At 39.3% G+C, this 11,979-nt stretch overlaps 2 protein-coding genes across 3 annotated transcripts; one reads left to right on the top strand and one right to left on the bottom strand.

The window, feature by feature from the left end:
* Positions 1–211: 211 nt before the first annotated feature.
* Positions 212–5,114, top strand: LOC107674654 (Smith-Magenis syndrome chromosomal region candidate gene 8 protein homolog). Its single transcript, XM_016468693.1, has 2 exons — positions 212–2,883; positions 3,021–5,114. Exons 1-2 carry the CDS (start codon positions 743–745, stop codon positions 3,466–3,468), a joined length of 2,589 nt encoding a protein of 862 aa, XP_016324179.1. The 5' UTR covers positions 212–742; the 3' UTR covers positions 3,469–5,114.
* Positions 5,115–5,431: 317 nt separating this feature from the next.
* On the bottom strand, positions 5,432–11,772 carry LOC107674655 (serine hydroxymethyltransferase, cytosolic-like). Of its 2 annotated transcripts, none has more exons than XM_016468695.1 (12): positions 11,676–11,772; positions 10,525–10,623; positions 10,112–10,257; positions 9,829–9,944; positions 9,544–9,704; positions 9,325–9,406; positions 8,736–8,948; positions 8,540–8,656; positions 8,254–8,376; positions 7,620–7,736; positions 7,360–7,470; positions 5,432–5,856 (listed from the first exon to the last, which is right to left on the bottom strand). In XM_016468695.1, the coding sequence occupies exons 2-12, from the start codon at positions 10,609–10,611 to the stop codon at positions 5,684–5,686; spliced, it is 1,446 nt and encodes a 481-aa protein (XP_016324181.1). In that variant the 5' UTR covers positions 10,612–10,623; positions 11,676–11,772; the 3' UTR covers positions 5,432–5,683. The 2 variants fall into 2 exon arrangements, with proteins under 2 accessions (XP_016324181.1, XP_016324180.1); XM_016468694.1 differs by lacking the exon at positions 11,676–11,772 and adding an exon at positions 11,498–11,602.
* Between the last annotated feature and the right edge of the window lie 207 nt (positions 11,773–11,979).

The following is an 11,979-nucleotide window of genomic DNA, read 5'->3' as shown; positions in this document are numbered from 1 at the left end:
AATTGTGTAGACTATATATATATATATATATATATACACACACACACACACACACACACACACACATATATATATAAAACAACGAGTCTTGTCCTACGATATGAATAATATACTTTCTCCCCTTGAACAACCACACAGCGCGTCATAACAAATGCATTGCCTTTGTCTCACAACCTACTTAGAGACCTACCTAGGCAGCATATTTGGGCATCATAAGAGCTTTCCGAGTCCGCTGACTAGAATACCCTAACTGCTGTCTAGCTAGGCAGCTTACTAGGTTTTAAAACACAGCTACTTCCTCATCAGGACAGTCACATGGGAAGAATACGATCGTTTAAATATGGCTGCTGTTGGAGGATATCAGTTTATTGAGCGGCTGGAGTACATCGAAACAGCGGTGTCTTCGTTTAGATTTCTTATATAGATGCCGGATTATAAATAGGTTTATATAAGCGGCGACGATTGATAGATGTATCAGATTTATGGCAGGTGACGTCAAAGGTCTGTCAGGCTGGAGAGCATCGTCTTCAAGCTCATGTATATCAGATCGTGATCTGGCTCAGTGGACTAACCAGCCGTGCTGCAAAGAGAGCGATAGAGAGAGAGAGAGTCCTCAGTGCACAACGTATTTATGATTTGTGTTTTCAAAATGATGTCTCTGTGAAATGTTCTGTTTTCATTGATTGTGATACTGAGCATGGAAGGATATTTCTGCTGATGTCTCTCTATATACTCCGAGAACATGATTGGCTCACCAGATGTGGTGGCTTTTACCAAAGAAGATGACTTTGGGGACTCGTTCTCGGATCCATGCTCACTTCCAGAGGAGTTTTCTGTGCCTTTGTTTGCTCATGCTGCCAATGCAAATCCCTGGACGAAGACATCCTATGCTAAATTCTCAAAGGATTTCATACTGGTCTCTGAATTTTCGGAACAGGTCGGTCCACAGCCTTTACTCACCATTCCCAATGATCCCAAAGTGTGTGGGACATTTGACCTTAACTACTTCTCACTTCGCATCATGTCTGTGGACTACCAGGCTTCTTTTGTTGGACATCCTCCTGGCAGTAACTACCCAAAGCTCAATTTTGTGGAGGACTCAAAAGTTGTCCTGGGTGATTCCAAGGAAGGGGCGTTCGCTTACGTCCATCATCTGACACTGTACGACTTGGAGGCTCGTGGATTTGTACGCCCCTTTTGCATGGCCTACATTTCCGCAGACGAAAGGAAGATCATGCATCAGTTTCAAGAACTGTCATCCGAGTTTTCCAAGGCTTCCGAATTTCTCAAGTCAGGCAACAGGAAAGCTTTTGCAAATGAACTGGAAAAGAAACTGAAAGACCTAGAGTACACCAGATCAGTGCTGCACAAAGAGACTGAGCTGCAAAAAAAGAACAATGGCTGTTATTCCACACAAGCTATTGAGAAGGCGAATGAATTAGCAAATGTGGAGAAGTCCATCTATGAACACAAAGATCTGCTGAAGCAAATAACATCTTATCCTTCCAGGAAAAAGAAAGATGTAGGTTTTGTACAACGCGAGACAGAGAAACTGGCTGACACAAGTGTATTGGACGATACACTAAATAGTAATCATTCTGACATTGCCGATAAGACTGTGTTAACCGAAAGCGATAGTAGAAAGTCCTCTTACACGCCTCAGCTCATTAAGGCCAAATCTGCGAAGTGCTTTGATAAACGCTTGAAAACGATGGAAGAGCTCTGTGATGCCAACTTTTTTCACCAAACTCTAAAGCAACTAAACATAACTGAGAAGTCATTCCGAGGAGATCTGTGCTTTATTTACACTAGCCAGATTGACAGGGCTCTTCTGGGCAAACAGAGAGTTACTAGTTTTCTCTTCGAAGCTGAACGCGAATGGGAGAACGAAGGAACCTCAAAGAACTTCAATATTTCTTCCAACAATCCAACAGTCCCTATTCTGAACTTATCTGGTGAGCTGCTGAGTCTCGAATCATACACCACCTGCATAGATATAGATCACATTAAGCCAGGTGTGGAGTCTATGGAAGGGCCTCCTGAGTCCAGTTTATCTGACATTACGCAGGAAACCTCAGAGGCTGCCGACACGGAGACCAAAGGGAGTTTCAGTAGCGACAAGAGCATTGAGGCTTTTGGAGGTGTCAGTCCTTCTAGTCTACAGGCAAATTACTTTGATGGTCTGGAAAGAAAGAGCAAGGTATCCATTGCATCACCATCTGAAAGTGCATCCAGCTATGTTGCCGTCCCACAAAGGATGACTGATGGGAATCTAGTCCCGATGGATGCAGCCTGCTGTATTGGACAGGACGGTTTCATTTTTGAGGAACCTTTACCTGAGCTTGCTCAGGAGTGCTGTGGCGACACAGTGGTGAACCAAGAACCTCTGTCTCTTCTTCAGGGAGACCCCGCCTTACAGGTGGACTACATTTTGGAAGAGTCAGCCCTTGCAGAGAGCCCAAACATGGGACTGACTTTTTCTGAACTGAACACTGGCGTTCTTTCTGAGGAGGTGGCGAAAATTAATATAGAATATGTCTCCGATAGTACGAGCTTTATGAGCACCTCCACCAGTTCTGACCGTGCTGTGTCTCCGTTCACCTACAGTAGTGCGTTGACGCTAAAGCAGAAAAAGAAAGCTGGTCACAGCTCTCTTCGATTCATCAGGCAATATCCATTTGCTCAGCAAGCCATTTTCTGCCTTCTGAGTGGCCGAACGCTTGTTATTTTAGGGGTGGATGAGGGCACGGTGAGGAAGCTAGTCAATGCTTTGTTCTTTTTCGTTCCCAATCTCGGCAAGTATGGTGAAACCGTCCAACCGTGGCTTTCATCGCCATTTCAGCTTACCGACCTGCAGAGATGGAAACTTATTGGGTTGCAGAGGTATGTTGAGAAAAGCTGACCTGTAGTCAGTCAATAACTTTTTTTTTTTTTTTTTTTTTTTTTGCTTGCAATGCTTTAAATCAGTGACCAAAAGTGCAGCGTTTCATTATTTTTGTCATTTCCTCTCTTTTTTCCAGAGCTGCCTCCCCGGCTGGATCCAGCATTCTCCACTCTTTGAATCGATACAGCCGTTACATAAGCATTTTGGACTCTGACAGCAAGACCCTCCGGTGTCCACCATACAAAGGAACACTAATAAGCCATTTGGCAGACCACAGGACTCAGATCAAACGTGGCAGTACCTACTTCCTCCATGTTCAGGGTATGTTGACTCAGCTTACAGCCAAGGCATTCCTTTACACATTCTGCCATCATATTCACCTTCCCATGGACATCAACGACCAGGGCTCGGTAACGTCACGCAGGACTAATTTCTTGTTGCAGCTCGGCTACACTGTGGAGGAGAGTAAAATCGTCCAGTACCTGAGTGAACTCATCAAGCAGCATTACATTCAGGGGTCATCGATGGGGGGCAACCAGTCTTTTTGTTTTAATTACACCACCAGCTATTTGTACAAAATCTGATTGTGTCCACTATATGTTCAACATTGACCCATTGATAAAAATCAGGAGACCAAATGTATTGAATGTAATCACCTTTTTTCTCTTCATGGCATTCCAGGAAACAACAGGTTGAACGTCTGGTGTTAGAAAATGTGGTATTGACTATTTGTTTAGTGTAGAGGTTGCATATTTAAATCTATTGCCAAGCCGTTTTCTGTAAAATGGTTCCTCTTGTGGTTTGAGGACCTTACAAAAGCTCTGAAATAATATCAAGATTCAGCTAAATTTCACTGTTGTTCAAGCACAAGTAGTCTTGTTTTGAAAGAGGCTGTACAAAACAGCTCATTTAAATATGTGTAGCCACATGCTTGTTTTCGTTGACAGCAAAAGCTACACAGGAACAGCAGCAGGAGAGTCTCTAATCACCATTTAATTAATCTGGTCCTGGTATCCCATTTAATAATTAATGGGTTTTTTGTCTTCACAAGCAAAGCAACTGTTGCTGCATGAAAATCACAAGCATAGTTTTTATGGAACTAATTTATGAGGCAATAGAATTTATAATACACATTCTCCTCAATATGCAGCTTTTATAAAATGCATTAACATTGTGTATTTAAATTAGTAGATAATTTGATGTTAATTCACGGATTGGTCAGTAATTAGCTTTATACGTACTTGATACTTGCTTTCTGGACTAGAGAAATAGTTAATACACTAAACTAATTAGTAATATAGGGAAACCATGCAAATTAGCCTGAGATTTATCCCTTTTTCTGCCCTCTAGTCAACATAAAATCTGAGGGGAAAATTTAATATTTTGTATAACTGAATACAAAAATGAACAAAGGCATTGTTAAACAAACAAAAAATGAGCCAACTGCCCTTCGTGTTTTAACGTAATTGTGTGATGAGGTGAATGAATGTACTGCATGTAAAATGTCACATCGTGGAGAACAGTTACACAACTTTTCTGCACGTTTGAAGAACACAAAAATGTAACGGTGGCAAATTATAAACACTTCCATTGTATCTCATGTGTTGTACTATTCAGCCTTTCTAGATGTATTTAAAATTGATAGCACGAGTAACTGTGTGGATGAAGTAGCACTTCATTCTAATGGCTGTTGCACTGATGTGAAATGAACGATAATGGTGGTTGTTGCCAAAATACATTGTCTGTAATTGTTATTCCCACTACTGCATGATAGCAGTTGTAGTCCAGAATTACAGATCTTGACTGCCACCGCTGTGTTTCATCACAAGTGTGTCTTAATATCAAGTTGTGTTGGCTACCCAGTAATTATTGGCCTTTGTAACGATTTGTTAGAGACAGATTTTTCAGCATTTAATTGCAGTCTGTTGAATGCAAATTGAGAATAAGCCATACCATTATATGCACATTAACTTCTAAGAAGGTTATTTATTTTTGCTGTTTCTAAACAAATCTTGTTTGCTGTAACTGTCTTAATCATGCATTTTTGTTGCTACTTTTCATAAATCTATTTTAAGACAGTATTGTGAGCTTGTCTGGGGTAAGGTTAGGTATAATGTTCATGCTAAAGTATTTATGGATGTTAAGTCGAGTAAATTTTGAGGGTCATCTGTGTGCTTTAAGTTGTTGCCCACTGTGAAATTTCTCTGCCTTCAATTTCATTAAATTATTTCTGATTTAGCTTTGTATTGGTTCTTTTAATGGCATTATACCTACAGAATAAAACAGTTTGTCTTTAGCAAAAACATACTTTCCTTTATTAAATAGTAAAAGGCACATGATTTGTCTCATTCTGGATTGGTAATGACTTGCACATGTAAACTTATTAGAGTAAATAGTAACAGTGAGAAGTAAATTTTACACTTAATCAGCAAGAAAAAGATCCAGTCACATGTTCACATTTACAATATTTCAGGCTTTATTTGCACTGCATGTAGATTCATTGTGCCAGTTGGTTATTTTCTTCTCTGTTGATCTGTTTAAGTGTACACAGTAAAACTTTTCATAGATTACACAGCTTATTCCACGATGGGTTTAACCACGGAAATGAGAGGAAACATTATTAGAAACACTGTAAAGAAACCAATTAAATGTGTGATCAAAAACAGACCATTTGATGATTTATATAAATGGTAAGTCATCTCATTGAGGAGCATTATAATTGCAGTGGACAGCCTTTGAACCCATTAAATCAATAGAAATCTTTATTCCAGGAAGAGCAAATAGTCACAAAGACAGTAATTATAACTCTGGCAACCCAGGCATTGGGAACTTTCCAGCAAAGTCTTCGACTTCCTTTCGAATTACATTTATTTTCAGTTGGTACTTCTCATTTTGAGCCAGTTCATCTTTAAACTCCTTCAAAGTTGCTTTAGGATTCATGTTTCTTTGGATCTCCAATGTCAACTCAATGCCTAAGGGCAGATACACATATTGTCAATTATAATATCAAGTATAATATTCTTCAAAGGGTTAGTTCACCCAAAAATGAAAATTAGCCCATAAATTACTCACCCTCAATGCATCCTAGGTGTATATGGCTTTCTTCTTTCAGACGAATCCAGTCGGAGTTATATAAAAAATTGTCTTTGATCTTTCAAGCTGTTTAATGCCAGTCAGCGGGTGTTGCAGTGCTTCATTCCAAAAGGAGTGAAATAAAAAGCGCCCAGCCATAAAAAACAAAAAAAAGTCTCTCACACGGTTCCGGGGGGTGAACAAAGGCCTTCTGTAGCGAATCGATGTGTTTTTGTAAGAAAAATATCCATATTCAAAATGTAATAATCACTTTAAGGTAGCTTGCGCCAACAGTCCGCGCTGCGCATGCGCTGGTGAGTCTCGTGAAAACCAATGTTTGTTTACAGGATCAAAGGAAGCAAAGTTTCCTTTAGCAAAGGAAAACCAGTCTCCTCTTGGCTTAACTCGTCGTAACTCAACTTCACTAACTAACCAAACAAAAAATACACAAAGTGGCACAAATCCCTAACCTAGTGTGTCTAACAACAAAATCAAACTACATGTGCACCATGTAAGTCACGTGACATAACTTACCTACCCCTTTACCTCCGTCCAGTTTTAACACATCTTTGAAAAAGCTTTATAGGGCTTTCAAATGTCACAGATCAGGAGTTTCGGGCCAGCCAAGTAGGTAAGATATTTTACATGGCAATCAAAGCACATCACAAACTAAACCAAACAAACACAAAAAGCGAATATCACAGCCCAAGTTCACAAAGCCGGCTTTCGAGTACACTGGCGTTTCCCTTATATAGCACAGCTGGACGTCAATCAGCAAGCGCGATGGAAGAACAACCCCCTCCCGTCATCAGACCCAATCAGCTCGTCCCGAATGATTGACAAGTGAGCCGACCAATCCGCACGTCACCTGTAAAAGTGAAAGTAAAAGGGATAGAGAGAGAACGCGACAGGAAAAAACTCAAGCAAAAGAACACAAAAACAAGAAAATACTCAAACGACAAGTCAGCGTCACAACTCACTGGCGCATGCCCACCGCCGACATCTTACGTCATCCTCCCGGAGCTGCTTCCGTATACAACAGTGAGCGCAAGCTAGATTAAATTGATTATTAAGTTTTAAATATGGTTATTTTTCTTAAAAAAAAACACATTGATTCGCTACAGGAGGACTTTGTTCACCCCCCGGAGCCGTGTGAGACACGGGTTTTTATGGATGGGTGCTTTTTATTTCACTTCTTTTGGACTGAAGCACTGCAACACCCGCTGACTTCCATGAAACAGCTTGAAAGTTCAAAGACAATTTTTAATATAACTCCAACTGGATTCGTCTGAAAGAAGAAAGTCATATACACCTAGGATGCACTGAGGGTGAGTAATTTATGGGCTACTTTTCATTTTTGGGTGAAATAACCCTTTAATGTTACATTATTGCATAAAACTCACCCCGGTGAATGAACTCGGCAACCTTGCGGAAATCATCCTCCAAAAGTCCTCGAGATGTAAGAGCCGGAGACCCTAAACGAAGCCCGCTGGGGCGCAAGGCACTTTTATCACCTTCATTACAAAGTTTGGAAAAAGGAACGGTGGAATAACTGGTTAGATTATTGTAATAAAATATACAAAAAGATGTCCAACATGATCAAATTCATTGTACAGGATTGGTCAGTTACACAGCTATTAATAATTGATTATTTTCAATGCACCTGGGCAGGTGTTCTTGTTGCAGGCAATGGCACAAGCCTCCAGGACTTTCTCTGCTCTTCCTCCATCAGTTCCATTTGAACGCAGATCAACCAAAATGAGATGATTATCTGAGCCGCCTAAATATAAAAACAAAAGATAAAGCGAACACAGCTGCAACTGTATCCAATCTCGTTCACCCTCAAGACAACAGTTTGATTTACCTATAATTTATACCTAAATCCTTAAAGGGGTCATATGATGCCATTTCAATTTTTCCTTTCTCTTAGGAGTGTTACAAGCTCTTGGTGCATAAAGAAGATCTGTAAAGTTGCAAAGACTAAAGTCTCAAATCCAAAGAGATATTCTTTATAAAAAGTTAAGAGTCAGCCACGCCTACCTAAAACGGCTCATTCTAACACGCCCCCACATATCTACGTCGCTATGTGGGAAGATTTGCATAACGCTGCCCAAATGTTCACGCAAAGAAAGAACGCGTTTCAGAAAGGCGGGGCATAGAGGAGAAACAATAATGTACAGTATGTGGAAAATAATGTGTTTTTTGAACCTTTAACCGCATAAACACATTTAATTACACCAAATACACAAAATACTGTTCTTTTTAGCAGCATTATATGACCCCTTTAAGGAACTCACCTGTAACAACTTTGTAGCCCTTTTCCATTAGGGTGGCTGCTAAAGCACTGCAATTTGCCAGAACTTGCAATTGATAGGTCTTGAACTCTGGAGTCAGAGCCTGCTTCAAAGCAACAGCAACCCCTGTGCATCACATCAAACAAATAAAATAAAGCACATAATTGGTAGAAAATTAATAAATCATGGATTAATCAAACATTCCTAGTGTAAATGCAAACGTATCTAAACTAATCTCACCTTACATAACCTTATCTTATCAAAACACTCGGAGAACATCAGCTCTTACCTGCAATGGCATGGTTGTGAGGGCCGCCCTGTAGTCCAGGAAACACTGCCTGGTTAATCAGACTCTCTAGGTTATATACGGTCTCTTTGCCCGTCTTTGCATCAACACTACGAACCCCTGAAATTCAAGAGTTTATCATGACAGTGCTGTCAATGGCCTAGATTAAGTATGACAGGTCAATTCACACTGAACTCACCCTTCCTGAAGAAAATGACTCCTGCCCTGCAGCCCCTCAGGGTCTTATGAGTGGTGGTGGAAACTACGTCACTGTATTCAAACGGAGATGGAATGACTCCTGCTGCGACCAAACCACTGATGTGAGCCATGTCTGCCAGAAGATACGCTCCATTCTCATCTGCAATCTTCCTCAAGCGACTGTAGTCCAGGTTACGGGAATAACAGCTGGTGCCTTAACAATGGTACACAGAAACGTTAAATGTGATGTTTGTCACTTCTTTTGATGTTGAAATACTTTTTTTCCTCCAACCAGTCCATAAGAGCAGCCCTGACTGACCCCCAATTTGTTTGTCTGACTACTAGCAGAAAGTGAAAGGGATGTTCAGAAAATCTCTTTCTGTATTTGTTTGTAATTATTTTTGCTAAATCTCTTGTTTTTTTCCCCAAATGATTTATGAAGCACATCAGATAGTTGCTGAATAAAAGTGTAACAAAAAAAAAACAAGGAAAGAAAAAAGGCTTTTCCAAGTAAAATGAAAAAATTTGTTGACCAACAACTAAAATTATTAAATTATTTATTATCAGATTTCCTTAGAAACAGCACTGACCTGCAATGATTAGTTTTGGGTGGAAGAGACGAGCATTTTCCTCAAGTCTGTCATAATCAATGTATCCAGTTTCTGGATTGACCTAGATGAAAAAAATATAATCATACTTTAAAAAAAAAAATGAACATGTATAATATACCAGCAAATTACACAACGTCAATTTTTCCCATTACTTCAGTTTAGAGTTCACCACTATGTTGATTCTAATCACAAGGTCACCTTATACGGCATAGACTCAAAGAAAATGGAAGTGGCTGAGATTTTCTTTTTGTCGGTCATGAAGCCGTGGGTGAGATGGCCACCATCAGGAAGATCAAGGCCCATGATGCGCCCATGAGGTTCCACTATGGCTGTGTATACGGCAAAGTTCGCTGGTGACCCTGAGGAAAAAAAGATACATTATTTCAAACAATGTGTGCTTGTGTTAATGTGTGCTTGTGTTAATGTTTCATATGTTACATTATCTCTTACAGCAACAGTCCAGTGACACAGAAACAAACCCACCAGAGTACGGCTGAACATTCACTCCCCATTTCTCCGGGTCGAGGCCGTACACCTTGAGAGCTCTTTCCTGACACAAACGCTCCAATTCATCTACATGCTCCGTGCCTCCATAATACCTAAAAACATTAAACAAAGTTTGACATTTAACACAGGCATTTTTTTAATGCATAAGCACAATGTCTAAGTTCAAAGTGTAAATTACACAATATTTATCTTATTGGCAAATGCAACAACATAAAATTGTAATGAAACATCACATAAAATGTCATTGCACAATAGTCACCTCTGACCAGGATAACCTTCAGAGTATTTGTTATTCATGCAGGAACCCAGAGCCTCCAAAACAGCCCGACTAGTGAAGTTCTCAGAGGCAATGAGCTCTAATCCATACGTCTGCCTCATCTTTTCCTTCTTTATTATATTAAATACCTAGTGCACACAGAAATATATTAATGCTATAAACAAACAATAAGCAATGGCACAAGTTTTGATTGATGAATCAAACTCCAGTTGAGCACAGCTGCCTGTCACATAACAGATCAGAGTCTAGGAGACCTGATTTCATCATAACCCCCAGAACAAGTCAAAACAAAAGTTTTTTTTCCTCTTGCACAGCAGAATATCATTCATGGTTCACTGAATGGATTCACAATAATACAGTCTTGAGGCTGGTTGTATATATAATCACTGATTTACCTCAGGATCATTTGTGCTCAGAGGTTCCAGCATCATCTTGTTATGAGATTCCCATGTTTTATTGTTATGGCCGTTGATCTGTGCCATAGTTGATGATCCCTAGAGAAAAAAAAATATTATATTTAAATGTTAGAAGACCCCCATATGCAAAACATATAGTATACACTGGGTTATATAATTTGTAATAAAAGCATTAATGTACTTGAGTTTGAGCTCTTTAACTTCAAAGCAGACTATTCTCGGATCAAATGCACAGTACAATGTTTATTGTTCAGTATCTATTGAGTTTTGCTTAGACTGATATTCAGTAATCAGCAGTGTGGTGCACACAGCTGCAGTGTTATTAACTAACAAAAACGATTAAAAATCGTTTTCTTTCATTCAAATAACGCTGGAATAAAATATAAATATTACATGAAAAACATAAACGTTAAAAAAAGAAGTTTTAAACAAGTGCTAAAATTAATAAATCTAAAATACATGAAGGTAAATGTATTTTTTTTTTAAACAAAAACTAATAAAAAAAATGACAAAAGCACAAAACAAAAGTACTAAAACTCTAATTTAAATTACACGAAAACTGAAAAAAGGTGATTAAGAGTATTAATAAATACTGTAATAGTATATAAATAACCATAAATACACTGCTCAACTGTCAATCAAATGATGCAACTGCAGCGGCCAGCGCAGAGCACGCTTCTGACAGATTACGAAACAAAACTTTGAGTAGGTTTTTCCACGTCTTGTCCAAAACTTTAAAGATAAAATTAGATTCGCAACTATAGAGTGACACATAAACCGGAACTACTGCTTTTAGGGTTACATTTTTCCCGCGAAATACATCCTGTAACTATTACAAATCAAACAACGTGTGGCTTAGGGACAAATGCTTACTTTATAATAACGAAAACGATGTGATTCTTAGACACACAGATGTCATATAGCAACGTGTACGTGCTCTTTATGCACTCACTTGCACAATGGTAACGTTAGTTAACAGATCGACATTCATCGGCCGAGAATGTGGAGCACATGCAGTCACAAGGTTTTGATTTGATCCACTAAATCAAAACTCTGCTTCACGTTAACTAAGCTTTAAACAATTTTTATTAGGTGTGATGATATGGAAAGGAAGCCTTCATTCTACGTACCTTTACAAAAGCAATTAATGCTCCGTCCCAAATTTATTTCTGTGCAAGTTTCTTGAGGTTTCCTCGTGTTAAAGTCCGCGAAATTTGGAGACCAATCAGCGCGCTGCGGGGCGTGGCTAATCGATCTACTGTCCCGCCCACAACGAAAGGCGTGATACAAGGAGCAACTTTTCTGCATTGTCACCTTTTTGTTCTTTGTAGTTGGCATTTTTTTTTACTTACCCTTTCTGTTAATATCTCAGATAATACATGCTACAGTCACCCTGGGCTTTTCTGGGACTTGGAGAACAAGGGTATGGGGTTG

This window comes from Sinocyclocheilus anshuiensis, unplaced genomic scaffold, assembly GCF_001515605.1.
Source record: "Sinocyclocheilus anshuiensis isolate Anshui unplaced genomic scaffold, SAMN03320099.WGS_v1.1 scaffold152, whole genome shotgun sequence".
Lineage (NCBI taxonomy): Eukaryota > Metazoa > Chordata > Actinopteri > Cypriniformes > Cyprinidae > Sinocyclocheilus > Sinocyclocheilus anshuiensis.
This window is presented reverse-complemented; position numbering and strand designations above follow the sequence as displayed.